Consider the following 16,962-nt stretch of genomic DNA (forward strand, 5'->3'; position numbering starts at 1 on the left):
ATATGAAACGTTTAGCATTTATGAAAAACTCACTCAGCTTTAAATAAAATGAGAACAGAAAACAAGATTCTTGGCTGATTAGATGATTTACCATATAGCCTCACTAAAGGTGAGAGATTTGACTCGACCCAAAACAACATAGCTGTTCACCTTTTCTTCTTGCATTGTCAGTTTTGTAACACATAATGAAAATTACCCAAAGGCTGTGATTCGCATTATTTATTTCACATACAGCTGTTTCAGGAAAATCGCTGAAGAAGTTGAACCAACAGTTCTTCAGCACTCTACCAAACAAAAAGACGACAACACGAGATATTTTGAAAATGAACACAAACGATACAACAAAAACAAACATGGGTGAAAATAAAGTTCATTATTATTGCCAGTTTCTACGACTTAATTGTGCCTGGCATGCCCATGAACAAACATTCAAGCCACGGGGTATTGAGGAAATCTGTCCAACATTGTGCCAAGTAAATAAAACGAACTATAAAGAGATCAAAGACTCATTAGTAGAAAGATGTACACTAAAATAACACCGAAATGTAAACCGCGTCTATTTTGATAAAAAGTAACATTCACTACTTCGCGATTAACAGGTTTATATATCCCACAACCCAATATTTCCAAAGTGAGAGAAACTACAGTATCTGTTTGCAAATCCATCTTTCAATGTTAGCTAATAAAGGTCGGAACATTTTCTCTTTATCAGCCAGCAATATAGCATGACTGTGACTATTCATCCTTTAATAGGTCGTGTCAGTAAACAATACTTTAACATTATAACACGAAACCTGAAATGTATAAACATATGCGAACTGAGACCCCAGAACACCTGAATGTGTTTGGTCAGGTGGGTGACGTGCATGAAGAGGACAGAGGATCGGGAAGGCTATTTGAAACATCATCGGTACCGCCTGGAGTGAAGCAATATCAAGCACTTATGGTTTTATTTTTGCAATAGGTCAAAATCTAGTCATGAGCATTATGACACAATCGAGTTTCATTTTAAAAAACACATAAGCACTTAAACTGCATTATAAAACCATCGTCTTGCAAGACTGGAACCCAAAAGCATCAGCAGATTTAATTCGTATGGCACTCAAACCAGGATTTCTAACAACTACTAAATCTAATTATATCAAATCTCCAATTGTTAAGGGGAAAACATATGTGGAAAGACATGATTGATTGATCAATTTTGTTTATTTAAACCTTTTTGCCTGCCTATATCTATAGTTAAATATTTAAACACAAGGAGTTGCAGCATCTCAATGAGCCCACATCGCATACATGCACTGTAGAATTCACATGCAAAGCATTGCAATGGAAGTCACTCCAGACGGCACCAGAATAACTTTCTGCACAGACTTTCAGCATCTAAACTCTCCAGATTTCTTCACAGAGCTGTCAAGCAAATGATAGCTTTTCTTGCATTATTATAACGTGAGACGCAGAGAAGGGTGGGAGAGAGGCTGGCAAAGCTTTCAACGTTTAATTATCACAGGAATGTAAAATGAAAGTAAGTCTCTTTAAAAGAAAAGACCCAAAGAGCGAATTATTGTTGTACTGAATGTATGCATATGTTAGATGTGCAATGTGTCAGGTATAATAATAATAACACTTAAGAGGGTTTTATGAATGTCCATTGATGTATGAAATTACAAACACAAGTGTGAGATGAAATTGTATGCATGTTCACAGTATATACAACTGAATGTTCATGCGTGTATGTGTGTCTGTGGATCTGTGTTGTAGGGGATCATGGCTGTTTCCTGTGGGAAAATGGCAGGTCGCAGGTGAGAGGTCAGTGTCTAAGGGTCACAGTGAGATACAATGAGGTCAGATTCGGGGCAACTGCTTTTCAATGAATTCCTTCACAGCAGACATCTCCTGTAAAGTCGATCAGAGAGAATTTTATGTTAGCTATTGAAACAGCATGAGCAAAACAACCACATCTACACAAAACTCACCTGAGGGCAGGAGCTATGCATGAGATTTGGGTAGGTGCGGAACATGACATTCGCTGGAGAAATAACGGTCTTAAGCTTCTCTGAGGTCAAGGCCCCAAACTGCGCTGGGATCATGGGATCCATCTCACCGTGACATTGCAGAATTGGAGTCTCCTTGTTTCCACATCCACTAGCAGCCTAACATATCAACAGAACAGATTCATTTTGAGCCTGTGTCACTTTCCACGTTCTCACACAATTCCATACTTTGTTGACTGTCTTGTACCTGCGGGAAGGACTTGTGAAGTGGAAGCCAACAGCTAAGCGCAACAACTCCTGCTAATTTCTGCTGACAGGTCAGAGCAGTGTAAAGAGAGAGAGCTCCACCCTGAAGATCACACAAAAGTCACACACTCTTTCACACAATGAACAACAAAAATCCTCCTAGAACAGGCATCAAGGACATTAAAACAAGGAAGTGGAATGTCAGCATTTCGAATGATAGTACAAACATTTGAAGTATCGCTTACCTGAGAGAAGCCACCTAGAATGATACGATTGGGTGGTATCCCATTCTTTACCTCGTGATCAATAATGGCCTTTACTGTTGGAGAGAGTGAACAGAATGTGGTTATCGTAATCAAATTTCATCTTATAACAGTATTCTGTTACAGAGATATGTTTCTCTTGTTAGCTTGATGTTGTTTTTAGATTGAGGTTCAGATTTGCTGACAGGGATCAAGCCAACTTTTTAACTAGATAGTTTCATTTTTGTCAAAGGGGTTTCAGGGAATCTTTTTTATTCTATATTTTACAGGCAAGGCATGCAGCAAACTGCTATAATGTGAATGTGTGTCCACCATAACAAATTATGCCTACTGTTCTCTGCTGCTCTCTTAATCCCTGCTTCATCCTCTGGTGCTTCTGGGCTCAAACCCATCAGATCAAACCTGAAACGAATTAATAAAAAACGTTATATAGAATTAAAGAGGCCCAGGTTAGAGAAATAGTGGAGGCCAGTCTGGATCTCGGATAACTGGCAAAAAAAGCAGTTTTTGCTAAGATTTTGTTACAATTTTCATAGAAAACTTGAGTTTTAAAATTTCTTAGTATTTGGTGCGTTTTTGCATTTTGACATCACCAGGCTGGCAGGGACTGAACCTGATGGTCAATCCCAGCAGGATTTCCGAATGTTACGAAGAGCTTCTTATGTGCATTCAGGAAATCAAGGAAACCTGACCTATTGTATATGTTTAGTTTCGATATTGAATCCCAAATATCAGACATTGATTTACAATCAATGTAGAAACAATAAAATAATTAGAAAGTTACAAACGGGGGAGCAACTTACCATGAGGGCATGGTCATCTTCATATTAAGTGTCACAGGGATTCGCGGCCTAAAGACAGAAAGTACAAAAGTCTGATTATCAGGGTAAACTGCACCATCCCAAAAATGTAATTGCTACTAAAAGACAAAAGAGGTTGATCTTTTTACACACTGTAATTTACTGGATGTTACTTACGCATGTGGGCAGATGTATTTGACATACGGCAGCCGAATAGACGTAATGGCATCGGCCCAGCCATGTCTGTATTAATAACAGGAGTATTTACACAACAGGTTATTGGACAAAACAAGATCCCCCACCAAATGGGCAATAAACAGAGCTTACCCTGTGTCACCCAAACCATGAAGGAAGATCACCTGCAATTTTAACAAAACGTCAAATGAGATGATATATCTGCAAAGCCCACAAGGGGCATGATTTCCTGTGTACAAAATGAAAAGGCCTAAACATTATTGCTTAGTTCCGTAAATGGGTCAGTTTGTTTTTGACGTCAACTTTTGTATATTTGTAGAAAGATGGCATCTCTAACACAGTGCTAAATGAGAAGCAACTCCTTAAAACAAAGAACAGTTGCTTAAACCAAACTAATTAGCACAGTGCTATGAATGCTGTCACGCTCTTACTACACAGAGAAACAAGTGGCAGAAGAAACAATATTGGGAAAATAATGTACATCTTCTGATTACTCTGAACCACGTTGCATTTGGTTTGATAAATAATTTGACTCTCACCACAGCGGTCTCCTTCTCTGTCCCAGGCAAAGTCACGGCTTCTGCGAGCAGCGGTACAGACATGTTGTTGCCACACATACAATGTGAGAAGTGCTTTAAAACATAAATAGAGTTGACAAATCCGTAAAAAAAAAATTAATATGAAATAAAGTGACAAATTACAGAACCTCAGGGCATAAGTATTGGATTAATGGTTATTAAAGATACGAACCAGTGATGGGGAAAGAAAGTGTCAGCAGGCTGCAGAATGATTAACAAAAGTTGGTTTAATTACCATTGATGTTACATTTACGTCAGCTAGCAAAGAAATACATGCCTATCTATACATTTTAGCGTTTTATTACACCTGTAGGGAATCTATATGTGATCATTATAGCAAGGGACAAATAATATGGGTTAAGCCCATAAGTACGCACAAATGCATATGTTTATCATACTGAGTTGCTCATAAGTTCTTGCTGGTGATAGCTATGTCGATCACAAGTTTGTACTTGCAAAAGTCTACCCCAATTTCCAAGAAAACTATTTAAAATCTAGCCTAAGTGATAGCCATGGGTCTCTGTGTTCCAGGAACCACATGACAGTACTGAGAAATTGACTCTTGACATCTGCAGGAGGAAAAACACTGCAATTAATTGGTTTCTTTCCTCTTTGAATCGCCATATCTCACGTTTTAGCCCCGAGTTTTTAAAAGAATTTCACAAGTCTGTCTCACTTTAATGAGTCAATGTACTTAGTATTGAACACTACATGATGTCCAATTCTTGTAAATAATTAATGAATTCTGATAGAATAAACTTAATTCGCTTTTCCCATCATACACAATATATGAAATTACTTTATCTTTCAATCAATGTGCATGATAGATTTCTCCACCCGTATGACTTATGTGTATTAACAAACCGCTGTATTGATGAGTTTAAATGCGTCAGTGGAATAATCCTTTACAGACAGAGATTCGACACATGTACATGAATACCACCATCATTTGATAATCAACAATAAGTGGAAATGGCTTGGAATAGAAAGCGATAGAGAATGGGGAAAAGCTTAGCTCATATTTTTAAACCCGGCTGACCATAGGCAATGATAAATCCCTATTGATGAAACCGCTAGGTTTTATAAATACTGGAGCGACATGATCGCGGTTAGGTATAGCTTAATCCTGTTTCGCCTGCATTATTCTCACAATGAATCCACAGCCTTATACATGGAGCTATCGGTATCCTCTATTTATTCCACTAATACGCCGATCAAAGACAATACATCGCCTTCACAACGACCCCCAAAGCCGAGGTCAGAGGCAGACAACATTTTTGAGTTCAGACAGTAAAAAAACAGTTAAAATCCGAGGCCCACTGCAACAAATGTATCGACTCACCGCTTGCTATCCCAGGTCAAAACGGAACTTCCGCTCCTTCTGCCGGAGAAGGGCGGAGAAAAGCGCCGTGACGTCATCTCGCTTGTTTAAACGTCAACATTAACGTGTTAATCACCATGGACTGAAAACAGTTATGTTTAATCTGTTGGTTTTTAAAACGTTATTTAGTGAGTCTGTAAGTCATGAATATAACAACAGGTGCATATTTGACTGCACTCCAAACAATGCAAATTTATAAAGCAGTAAGATATTTAAATATCCACTAGATGGCACTGCTAGATCACCAGATGAACTTTCGTTTGCATGTTAAAGATCTGATCGAGTTTAACATAGACATGAATAAATGAGTATGCAGCAGTGTTTATTGGTACATTAGCATAAGTGCAGATGAACAAACCCTCGTAAGCAAGCCCCTTTTAAACACATCAAGTTATAGTCAGCCTGTAAGACCCACTGTTGTCTACAGTCATGCACACTTTTACTGTTTAATACACAAAGCATAAGATTCTCTTTTCTTTATTTGTCACGATATGAACTGTGTTTGAGGTGTGATTGTCTCCACTTTGTGATCTGCTGGGTTTGCTGCTGCTTCATAGTTACAGATTGTAACTTCATGCCTGTACGCCTACAATGGATAAAACCAAAAGATTAAATAAAGGAAATGGCAAAAATACATATCCACATTAATCTTTAATCATCTTTTCAATCCAAGGTGAAACTTTCCACACAAATAGACATACTAGTTAGTATACAGCAAACCTCTTGTCAAATGCAAAAAAATCTGCATATAGTGTATCTGGCACCAGTTAGTAATGGAACAAATATGGGGGAAAATGATTGTTGTCAATTGGTTGGGTTTATTTGTGAGTTTATTTCTCCTAATGCAATAAAGATTAGTATAGATGCTGACAGACTATATTACTACTATTTTTGATATTGCAGAATATGCTTATTCGTTCAAAATGAATGAGAAAAGCTAGTACTGACCTCTGTGTATTCTCCCCGTAGCCCAATGTAGTACACACGCGTGGTTTCAGCCCCAAAGTTCCGAGATATGTGAATAGATAAGTGCTGCACATTGGAGAATCTGGCAATTCTATACAAAATTATGGGGGTAGAGAGTCGATAGTGAGTGAAGGTTTGTATGTACTCACCAACAAATACTGTTTACGAAAGGTGATGAATTTAATCTACTTCTTACAGCCCTAACCAAACTGCTTACTTTGTTGGATACTCAAGCTCAGCCTGTGGATCCTTGTTTAGGCGAAACGCTTGTTCTGGTTCTTTGCCAGTGTCATCAAATGACATCTGGGGTATATTCTTGTACCTGTTCAAAAACACCAAGAAACATCAATAAACTAACTTTATTTGTGTGTGTAAATAGAAATGACAATCAACATGACTCTGCAAGACGGCCTTTTTCACAGTGAATCCTTAAACTCACAGTTTTATTTCAGCTGGGTGTGACTCATCATCTTCTCCAGCTATGACGATTCCTTTCAGCTTCACGCTACCTGTAAACCTGCAGATAAAACCAATACATTTTTGTAGAAAAATGTGATATAAACAGAATTGTGCACAAGAGGATCTGTTGTGTTTGCTTTACAGACGCAATAAATCTGTCATGAGAAAAAAAAGCATAGCTTTCTTACGGTATATTGAATAGAAGTTCCTCATCAGCATCACTTTCAACAAACTACAAAGACAAGGAATCATACAATATAAAACCCAGCAGGGGCAAGTTAAAACCTTACTATGATTTTTGTTTTAGCATCTACTGCCTTCATTATTTTAAGAGACAGAGTCAAATCCAGTTAAGCTAAAACAAAATAAACCTGCCAAAAATTCTCTGCAAAAAAACTCCTGGGTACTTAAAGTTGCTTGGTACCTTCTCCCTGTCAGTGCGTTGATCCCAAGGCTTGAACACCAGTTTACCATCTCCGTCTCGGCTCTCATTTAAGCACTGAAGCTTCTCTATGTCAATACGTTTATAAAGCTCATATTCCACTCCTCGTTCAGCTGGCTCATGATCGCATTCGCAACAGCCGTGACTGTGCCCACCGCCGTGGCCGTGGCCGTGTCCAGACATAGCGTCAATTTGAACTTGCCAAAACGCTCGCGACTGCAAACTCTTTTTAAAGTAGTTATACACGACTGCTCACATATGACTAGCTGCGATGTAAACCCATGGTACAGTGACACAGGTGGTGGTAGAAAATGGCAAAGTACACCCCACAACACTACATGAAAAATAACCAACCAATGAGGAACAGCGTTTAGGGTCGCCTACTTGTGACGTATTGGCACGTGATAATTTACGATTATGAAGCGCGACTCTGCGTCCGAAAGCTCTAAAATGCTGCCTTCTGTGGAGGAAGGCATCATTGCACGTCCGAATCCAATGTTTGCTTTACTTCCTGATATCTCCATCAGGTCGATTTTTGAAAGCAGCATAGATTTATCCCTCTCTGCCTTCAATGTCCCACAATTGTATGTGCGTGCTCACGGGGGGAATGTGATTGGAGTCGAGTAAATACAAATAAAATGGCGGCCAAGAAAGCGGCTAGAGCAGTTATGATGTAAATTAAATGATATTTTCTGTTTACAACGTTCGGTTGCATTTCTATCGAGAAATTACATTTATAGTTTAATAATATTCGATTAGTTATCACAAATGCGTCCTCTGAAGGCTGTCCGAATGTGTGTAACGGAGAGCTGCCTCCGGAGGCAGTCAGCTGGCTAAGCTTCGGACGCAGCCTGAAAGTCATTCTGCGGTTAAATTAATTACATAATGAAAGAAAAAATATTATATAAACTTACTTATATGCATAAAAGCAAAAGCTGTGTTCAAATCATTGTAAATTACGTTATATGCCTATATATTAGTAAACAAATGAGAAAACGGTAAGAGCAACAAGTGGATTTTATTAAAAATGTCCAATGAACACTTCATAAAATCTATTAAAATGACTTCATGATCTTTCATTCAAGGCAAAGGTCCAGGGCTGCCAGGTCAAATATTTAAAATAAATATAAGATGCTGTGAAAGTGTGCGGTCCATGAACTTTTTACATTTCATTCTCTCTCTACACAGTATGATCATATATTCAAGTCACATGACAACGCAATTGTTTAAAGGAAGCAATTAAATAAACATAACAATGATTCTGGGGTCTGGTGTCTCATAGTAATCTGTAGTGTACCACAAGTTTGCGGTGTTTGTTCATCTGAGAATAAAGGAAATGGCCACATGATAAGAAAGACTTCTGATGTAGATGTGTTCACGATTGCTTCCTGGTAATATTAAAAGCATAAAAACATAAGAGATAAGAGGACATTGCACAGTTCCTATGAAGCATTACACCAAAAAATGTTTCCTCTCCCAGTATCTCTCTAAAACAAAATCACAGTCACTGTTATCCCTTTACCGCCGTGAGAATCTGTTCTTGAATGCTTTGATGGTCTTAGCCATCATTGGGGCAATTTCTGGAAAACAAAATTTTTTTTAATCTGTTGAAACACAAGCAGTCCCAAGAAATCCAGCTCCATATATGGACAAATATTGGACAGGTTTGCTATTTTATGAGCACTTTTGGCGAATATACAATACATTTCCATACAATGATTAAATCACTGCATTCAAGGGGCTACCCCTGAAAGTACAGAAAGCTGTGGATAAAAGATGTTTGCAAAATATGTTTAACAGATGATTAAGCAATGACTTACTTTTGACCTGTGGTTTGTCTCTGGCACTGTGGCCACCAACGATGTTAGGAGCAGACGAGCGAGAGGATGACTCAGGAGGACTGCTTTGAGAAGACTGGCCACCATCAGTGGACTTACTATGAAAGCTGTAGCTTGATGCAGGTCTGATCCTGCGTATGAGGTATTATCAATAATTACCACCATGTTTGAAACATGCAAATCACCCTTTAGTGGACCCTCAAGTAAATTGTTGGTGAAATGCAGGCTTTCTTTATAGTAAAAATGTGTAATTGAAGTGACTAATACAGCATTCACTCACTTGGTGGTGGTGGTGGAGGTAGCAGTGCTCAAGCTGGTAGAATCATTTTTAATGCCAAACCTCTCTTGTCTACGTCGGACGTCACGAGGAGGCTTAGCAACAGAGTTGACAAATGCCATTTTAAGCTGCCGAGCTGTCATAATACATAATAAACAGATTTTAAATGTACACTGTTCACTAAATAATCAGTCGTTTCACTGTGAATACATTTTAGCAAGCATGTTGTAGAAATGAAATGTTTACATTACATTTCATACATGGAATTTTAACATAATGCCATGTAAGACATCGTAATGCATTAAAGCAATATTTCACCCAAAAATGAAAGTTATTGCTTCATTTATTTACCCTCATGTCATTCCAAACCACTATGACTTTGTCTTCTGCACAAAACGCAAGATTTCAAGAACGCTGGTAACCAACACCATTTGTCCCCATTGACTTCCACTGTATATACTTTTTATAATATATACTTTATTTTTTTGGTGCAATATCCCTTTAAGTAAAATGTCTGTATGTGTACCTTTGGGTTTGTTTGCATGGGCAGAGCTGATGTTCATTGTGAGCTTGCGCAGACGTTCTTCGCGTTCCTCGTGGAGACGGAGATACAGCTCCCTCCAGGATTCATACTCTTGAGGAGCTTCATGTTTAAAATCTCGTTTGCAGTGTTTCTTCCAAAGATCGTCTGAATCCTCTGTAAAATACTGAGAATACATATAGTTTGTGTTAGAAAAGATTTGTCCACACCAGCGTAATGTGTATTCTAATTGTAAAACCTTGTAGCTTGGACTTTGGAATAAACATACTTTATAAACAAATATAAAACAATATAAAATTCTTACAAAACAGTTGACAAAATAATGTGGGCAGCAACGTTTTAAACATTGAACAAACATTACGTCTCGTCTAACGTTTCGCTGGGGTCATAATTTCACCTCATAAATTTCCAAAAAGATTGACCATTTGAGATGGAACTTGTGAATTATATCACAGAAGTCTAGTATAGCATATAGTACATACAGTAGCATATTTTTTTGACATCATTGGCACAATGTGTGAATTTACAAGCAAATCAAAAAATATACCCCAAACAGATAATAGCAACATATTTGTGCTTTGCAATGCAGACACACGCGTGTATTAAAACACATACCTGATTACACTGCTCAATCCGATATAGCTGCTCAGGTGTACATCTCTCCAGAACCGGTTCCAGAATCTCATATGGCACTCCGCCCACTTCATCGATTGCTGGATTGAATATGATTAACATCATATGTTAATCATGAGCAACATGAGTAAAAAAAACCTATTTCAGTGGGGATCCGATTAGCACCATTTTATGACAGTGCTAATGGTAACAATGATGGAATCAAACAATAACTAAACACTTTATCAGTAACTTTCTAAACATGATGATATATGTACATAATAGGGATATTTTTGATGGCAGAAACCTTACAGTCAATGTTGTTCTGTAGGACTCTAATGCACTGATCATACAGCGACATCATTTTTGGTAAGTAAGCAGTTTTGGAGCCTGAGTACACCACCATTTTTGAATTAAGCCTTCGGCCTGTGTAGCCAGCATCTTCCTCATCGTATGACACTGGGACTGAGGGAGAAGAGCACAATTAGTCTCCATATTTCAATTCATATCCATTTTGATTCTCTTAAATGTACGCATTTGGCAGATACCCCTTCACATTCTACATTTAATGAAAAATGTTCCGCATTTTATACAACAGTAACTAGTAAACACCTTTGCGTCTTTGAGGAGACAATGGAGTTAAATCAATAGAGGGTAGGGGTCTGTAGTTTGGCTGGATGGCTGGCAAAGGAATATCAGGCAGTGTGGGCACCACATCCACGACCTATAGAAGAAAAGGGTAAATTAGATAACGCTCTCCTGTCTAACCATCAAAACTGGTAAATGGGTTTTTTGACATGGAAGCAGTAATCTAATTGGCTGAAATTACATGAATATGGACAAACAGGTTTTTAATTCAACTGCATTTAAAGGAACGGTTCATCCAAAAATAAAGATTCTGTCATCATTTACACACCCTATAGTTGTTCCATAACTGTATAAATGTGTATTTGTTCTGATGAACACAGAGAAAGATATTCGGAAGAATGTTTCTAACCAAACAGTTTTTGGGCACCGTTGACAACCACAGTAGGAAAATTACAATGATAGTCAAAAGTTCTCTAGAACTGTTAGCTTTCCTACATTCTTTTAAATGTTATATTTTGTGTTCATCAGAACAAAGAAATTTATATAGATTTGTAAATGAAGACAGAATTTAATTTTTTAGCTTAACTTTTTCACCTTTTTTCAGAAAAGAGTCAGCAAAAGCAGTACAGGCTCACCTTTTTACGTTTCTCTGGAATAGTGGCCATAGTTAGTGAGGAAGAGGATGGCTCTGAGCGTTTACTGCTGGTTCCGTTGGCCCTGCTGGACTTAGAAGATACCGAAGGAGCAGGGGGCGAAGGCTGAGCAGGTCGCGAGGGCTGCTTTTTCTTTTTTTTACTTGGGGCCGGAGCATCGTACGTTAGGAAGGATTCGAAAGACATGGTGGGTGCCTCAAATTGCTCTTCAAGCTCATCCACCTGCTCTGGAACTTCCCTCCTCTCTCTCGATTTTCCTTTTTAGTGTAGGACACCAATGAGTGAGGGAAGAGAATCAATAGATCTATATCAATCTCAAAACTTAGTAAAAATGGCACATTTTGGCAGTAATATTACTCAACATGGCATGGCAGTAATATTACTCAAGAGAATATTCAAAAATAGAAAGTGCACAAATTCTTCCTAAATCTGATTACAAATCTACTAATGTCACTTCAACCCCAACAACAACAAACAAAAGTAATTCTTACCATCACTTGAACCTTTTTTTTCTCTCCTGCCTTCATGTGATGTTAAATGTCGAACATGTTTAGATTTGTGACTCGTCCCACCCTGTTGTTCTCTGTCAGCTTTGTGAGCCTTCCTCTCACTGCTGTCTCGATTCTTCCGTCTCTCCTGATCCCGAACATCTTGAGAACTTTGCTCCCTGACAGACTCTCTGTGGGGTTTACTGCGTCTGACTTCATTTCGTGGGGGACTGGATTTAGGCTCCTCCTCTTGAGGGCTTTCATATTCATCTGACTCCCTTGCATGTGAATACGGTGAGCTATAGTGTTGTGGGGGTGAAGGGGAGTAGCCATGTTGGTATCCAATCTCCTGGTCCTCTTCCATAAGTGGTGGGTCCTCCTCCATAAGTGGTGGGTCCTCTAGAGTCCGCTCTCGCTTGTGCCCCCCAGGCTCATTAATGCGTGAGTGAGAACGCCCCTCATTTACACTTGGCCTTTTGTGATAAACATGAAACATACAGAAACTTAAATCTTGGAAGACAACACCCCAATTGATCTGCGTTTGAAGCAGATGTTTGTTATAAGTGAATATCTGTCCCATATTACAACATGACTAACCTGTCTGTAGACCTCTCTGGAACCAACTTCTTCCATTTGGCCACAAGGTTCTTGGCAGCGTCCCCAGCAACGTCATGTTTGCGAAGAGAATTCACAGTCTTCCCAACACCAGTTTCCTGCGTGAATCAGCGAGACATTGACTGGATTTAGCAATAGAGATCTAAGTGTACTTTTATAATAGACTTTAGACCATATCAAGAAATATCTTACCACCAGGATGTCCACTGTTATGGGGAGTTCTGCCAGCCTTTTGAGAGTTTTCAGCAGCTAGACCAAACAAGATTAAATTCAGTTTTATGTATATAGCGATTTTCACAATGTTTCATTGTTTACAGGAAGAATGCCAAAAACAAACAAAAGTTAGTATTAGTGATGATGAAAAAAATATAAACATACATTTACCGAAAAAGGGATAAAATTAAAATTCTGTCATCATTCATATACCCTCTTGTCATTTCAAACCTGTATGACTTTCTTCCTTCTGCAGAACACAGAAGATATTTTAAAGAATGTTGGGAACCAATCAACTGCAGTACCCATTCCCTTCTATTAAGCTTGTTAATCGACGTCACACCGCGTTGAATGTTGCGCCATCTTGGGAGAATGTCTGCTAGTGCGTTCAATTAAGTGTTTTGATTTTCTCGTTTGATTAGTAAATATTTCTATGGTAGGTCGGTCTTGCTGTGTTAAAAACTGCAATAGCATTACGCAGAGTCGTTCAGAAAAAGCCTATGGTTCTTTCACTTTCTATTCCTCCAAAAATCAAACAAAACAAGTAACTGCACATATCAAATCAATAATAGCAGTGGTGTTTTATCCTCCCAAGATGGCAGTGCCACTGCAACATAGGGCGTGACATCAGCTTAACATTATTGTACAGACACAAAACAAATGTAAGTCAATGGGTACCGCCATTGCTAAGTTATCAACATTTTTCAAAATATCTTATATTGCGGTTTGCAGAAGAAATAAAGTCATACAGGTTTGAAATGACAAGAGGGGTAGTAAATTATGAAATAATATTAATTTTTGGGTAAACGATCACTTTACATACAATCATACAAATGCAAAATCAGATCTCACAAATATTGTGAATATCCTGGGAGTGATTTTATCAGAGGGTATATATATGTACATTCCACAATGTAAAGTGATGCCAGAGTAGTGATAAATACAGAGATTTGTAATGAGTACAGTAACGTTACAGTATGAAAGACTTACTATTTAATCAATTTTCTGTATCTGTAATGTAAATGAAATATTTAAGAGCATACTGAGACCTAAACCAAGTGTCGTCGTGGCCTAGAGAGGAACCGGGGGGTTGCTTCGACCTGAGAGTTTGGCTGTATCTCAAATGCCAGCAAGCTGCCTATGTAAACAGCATTTTCAAACGAGCTAAGCAAAATGATACTGTCCGTGTCAGAATAAATTGTGAGATACAATCTTAATATAAAGGAGATGTGGTCTACATAATCTCCCTGCTCTGGTAAATGAATCGTCCGTGTTTTACAAGTACTCCGCCGCGTTACTCAAGGCCTGTCTTCTGAGAGGCATCATATTATATAGCTGTGGTTGTCATTTCTGATAAGTGAACATAAGGTTCGAGGAAAGTAGCTCGATACAGAGTTTGTACTGGCGAAGCTCCGCTAGATCGAGACATTTTAAGGAAAAGCGGTCCGAGGCAAAACCAACTCAGACGTACTGATCACAACAAGCCACAATTTAACGTTATACTGTTACTGTAATTGTTATACGTAGGCTTTCTCGGTGGCAATGTTTCGTGATCCGTAAGACAGACGCTCGATGAAGTGCGTAACGTTACAACATAGTCGTAAAATGTGCGGAACAATCGACATACGGTGTTACGGATATAAATGATCACATCGTTCCTTCCGAAACGTTTTTACCTTGCGAGGCTCAGGATTTTCGGTGAGCCGTAACTGCAACTTCTCGACTGCTTCCAATACCTCCTCCGCCATGTTTACAGCTGGTACATGTTGCCCGGAAGCTACTTCTCAGCAGCAGTGGGGGGCCTGTGGTTTTCGCTTCCAACTTCCGTTACCCCAAATGGAGATTCCGGAAGAATGTCATCAACAAGCTGTCATAGTAATGCACGGTTTGTTCATTATATTGCAATGTTTTATTATCAAAAATTTTGACAAGCAACCCCAAAAATGTTATTTTAAAAGACATTTGTAATTTTAATAACAATATAAAAAATATTAACAATGTTGTCAAAACATTGCGTTTTGTATTTAAATACCTTCTGCTGCTAGACCAAAACAAACACGCCCTTGTGATGACGTCATTCGTCCATGGTTTGCCTCTTTGTCAACAATGAACTTCAGAATTTTTTAAAAAATGATTGCATTCGTTTATCAAGAAAAAACATCTGAATTAAGATTTTCGTGTATGTCTATCCATCTCCATCCATCCTTATCTCTCTATGGACATTGAAAAAAGGTGACTCTTACCTTTTTTATGTATAATCTGAGCAGAGACTTTTCTTTTAAAACGGGAAGATCGGGCCGTGTCCATAGCAACTCCTAACACAAACAGAGGAGCTGGCAGGGAGCAGTCATTCCGTTTCTCTTCTTTGTTTCCTGTATTTAAAGTCCCCGGAAGTTGCGATCGTTTTTAATTCCGTATTCTGACACAGTGGAGTGAAAAATAAGTATTAAATAATTTCTTTAATTGGTCCGTTTCCCGATTAAGAAAACGTGAAAAAGAAATTCAGTTTAGTAGTTTGCACTCTGACTCTCTTGAGGCGCATGTTTAAACATGTTTTCTGCATTACCCTCACACTGCACACAATACACGCAACACAATTCGTTATAGTTGCTGTTTTGTACCTTAGCAGGGGAAATGTTTGTATTCTGCAGGCTATTGATTTCCTTCAGCTTTATCATTAATAGCATTAAATAAGCCAAATATTACGTCTTTGTGGGGCGATGGCACTAAGCGCATGGATGAAGAAGGGAAGATAAAATCGTTTGTTCTATCAACTCCGCCATTAGGAAGAGAGTTCGGTACCTTTCCATTCAGTTCTGGTGCTCCATGGTTCATGTGCGCGCTTCAGCAGTCTTTCCCAACCCCAAACGAAATTTTAAAAAGATAATGAATATTTCATAAAAAATAAGAATTGTCATTTTTTATTTCACTGGGACTTTAAATGTAAAGTTATTTTGTACACATAACATTACTTGGGTTGAAGCAGAGTTTACAATAGTAGGGCCAATTGGGCTCGGAGACAATATAACGTTAAGTGATGTAGCCTATATCATTCTGTCAACCTTATATTTTTATATTGTTATTTATGTTTAACGAGATACATGTGTTTATTAGTTATGGTAAAAATATCTAAATGCTGAATAGAAAGCTGACTCTGAATTTGCGCATGAATGTTAACAAAGTGAATCCTTTGTTTCCTTGAAAAAACATCGATTTTTTTATTTTGTTGAATATGCATAGTTTATATTTGATTATTTTGATATTAAATCAGTTTTACACCAATAATTAAATATCACAATAGTCCGATAATGTCTTACAAGTAACCAATTCTAGGTCACAAGAAAAGCTGTCACAATATCAGATTTTCACAAAACCAGATTTTCATCATAGCCAAAGGAATTCACAATAACAATCATGGTATCTATCGAAAAGAAACACGGTATGGCCTGTCTAGTAGTTTTTATTTAATTTAATTCAATTCATATAGGCCTACAATAATATATTAATATAAATAAAAGATCAAATCAATTGTGACACTGAACTACAAAACCAGCTTAAGTAGCACGGGAATATTTGTGGAAAAATCCAAGAAAAAAATTGCACGGGTCAAAATTACTGATTTTTCTTTTCTTTCAAATATCATTATCATATTAAACCAGCAATATGGATTTGCTCATGTGGTTCCCCCATGTGGCTGATAAGCGCAATTGTATTTCGGTGTTCTAAATAATCACTGTAAAAGCTTCAGTGGGCAAAGCGATACACTTGAATTGGTTGACTAAGATGATGAAACCGGTGAATGCAGAAACGTAGTTT

At 38.0% G+C, this 16,962-nt stretch overlaps 3 protein-coding genes across 6 annotated transcripts; all 3 read right to left on the reverse strand.

Moving 5' to 3' along the window:
• Positions 1-204: 204 nt before the first annotated feature.
• Positions 205-5,528, reverse strand: lypla2 (lysophospholipase 2). 2 transcript variants are annotated; one of them, XM_079484780.1, is made up of 11 exons: positions 5,416-5,469; positions 4,246-4,274; positions 4,035-4,127; positions 3,628-3,659; positions 3,478-3,543; positions 3,304-3,351; positions 2,832-2,902; positions 2,483-2,556; positions 2,239-2,340; positions 1,974-2,150; positions 205-1,893 (listed from the first exon to the last, which is right to left on the reverse strand). In XM_079484780.1, exons 3-11 carry the CDS (start codon positions 4,110-4,112, stop codon positions 1,843-1,845), a joined length of 699 nt encoding a protein of 232 aa, XP_079340906.1. In that variant the 5' UTR covers positions 4,113-4,127; positions 4,246-4,274; positions 5,416-5,469; the 3' UTR covers positions 205-1,842. The 2 variants fall into 2 exon arrangements, with proteins under 2 accessions (XP_079340906.1, XP_079340907.1); XM_079484781.1 differs by lacking the exon at positions 4,246-4,274 and having other exon boundaries at positions 5,416-5,528.
• On the reverse strand, positions 5,416-8,174 carry pithd1 (PITH (C-terminal proteasome-interacting domain of thioredoxin-like) domain containing 1). The gene is made up of 6 exons (XM_079484782.1): positions 7,304-8,174; positions 7,068-7,111; positions 6,860-6,937; positions 6,638-6,742; positions 6,403-6,511; positions 5,416-6,040 (listed from the first exon to the last, which is right to left on the reverse strand). The coding sequence occupies exons 1-6, from the start codon at positions 7,502-7,504 to the stop codon at positions 5,939-5,941; spliced, it is 639 nt and encodes a 212-aa protein (XP_079340908.1). The 5' UTR covers positions 7,505-8,174; the 3' UTR covers positions 5,416-5,938.
• Positions 8,175-8,320: 146 nt separating this feature from the next.
• Positions 8,321-15,532, reverse strand: eloa (elongin A). Of its 3 annotated transcripts, XM_079484784.1 has the most exons (13): positions 14,823-15,532; positions 13,126-13,182; positions 12,916-13,031; positions 12,322-12,791; positions 11,813-12,087; positions 11,202-11,313; positions 10,902-11,054; positions 10,593-10,690; positions 9,963-10,143; positions 9,440-9,572; positions 9,142-9,290; positions 8,844-8,901; positions 8,321-8,709 (listed from the first exon to the last, which is right to left on the reverse strand). In XM_079484784.1, exons 1-13 carry the CDS (start codon positions 14,892-14,894, stop codon positions 8,697-8,699), a joined length of 1,887 nt encoding a protein of 628 aa, XP_079340910.1. In that variant the 5' UTR covers positions 14,895-15,532; the 3' UTR covers positions 8,321-8,696. The 3 variants fall into 3 exon arrangements, with proteins under 3 accessions (XP_079340910.1, XP_079340911.1, XP_079340909.1); XM_079484785.1 differs by having other exon boundaries at positions 8,699-8,901; XM_079484783.1 differs by lacking the exon at positions 8,321-8,709 and having other exon boundaries at positions 8,894-9,290.
• Between the last annotated feature and the right edge of the window lie 1,430 nt (positions 15,533-16,962).

This window comes from Barbatula barbatula, assembly GCF_947034865.1.
Source record: "Barbatula barbatula genome assembly, chromosome: 21".
NCBI classification, from domain to species: Eukaryota; Metazoa; Chordata; class Actinopteri; order Cypriniformes; family Nemacheilidae; genus Barbatula; species Barbatula barbatula.

Bases quoted from the DNA above. Each gene is read 5' to 3' on its own strand.
- lypla2 (XM_079484781.1), bottom strand. From the start codon at position 4,112: ATGTGTGGCAACAACATGTCTGTACCGCTGCTCGCAGAAGCCGTGACT. The intron at 3,352-3,477 runs GTAAGTAACATC...TTCTGTCTTTAG, and splicing joins AAATACATCTGCCCACATGC to GCCGCGAATCCCTGTGACAC. The intron at 2,341-2,482 runs GTAAGCGATACT...TGTGATCTTCAG, and splicing joins TTCTAGGTGGCTTCTCTCAG to GGTGGAGCTCTCTCTCTTTA.
- pithd1 (XM_079484782.1), bottom strand. From the start codon at position 7,504: ATGTCTGGACACGGCCACGGCCACGGCGGTGGGCACAGTCACGGCTGT. The intron at 7,112-7,303 runs GTACCAAGCAAC...TTGTCTTTGTAG, and splicing joins AACGCACTGACAGGGAGAAG to TTTGTTGAAAGTGATGCTGA. The intron at 6,743-6,859 runs GTGAGTTTAAGG...GTTTTTGAACAG, and splicing joins CACCCAGCTGAAATAAAACT to GTACAAGAATATACCCCAGA.
- eloa (XM_079484783.1), bottom strand. From the start codon at position 14,894: ATGGCGGAGGAGGTATTGGAAGCAGTCGAGAAGTTGCAGTTACGGCTC. The intron at 10,144-10,592 runs GTATGTGTTTTA...ATGTATTCTCAG, and splicing joins GGATTGAGCAGTGTAATCAG to TATTTTACAGAGGATTCAGA. The intron at 9,291-9,439 runs GTGAGTGAATGC...CCTCATACGCAG, and splicing joins ACCTCCACCACCACCACCAA to GATCAGACCTGCATCAAGCT.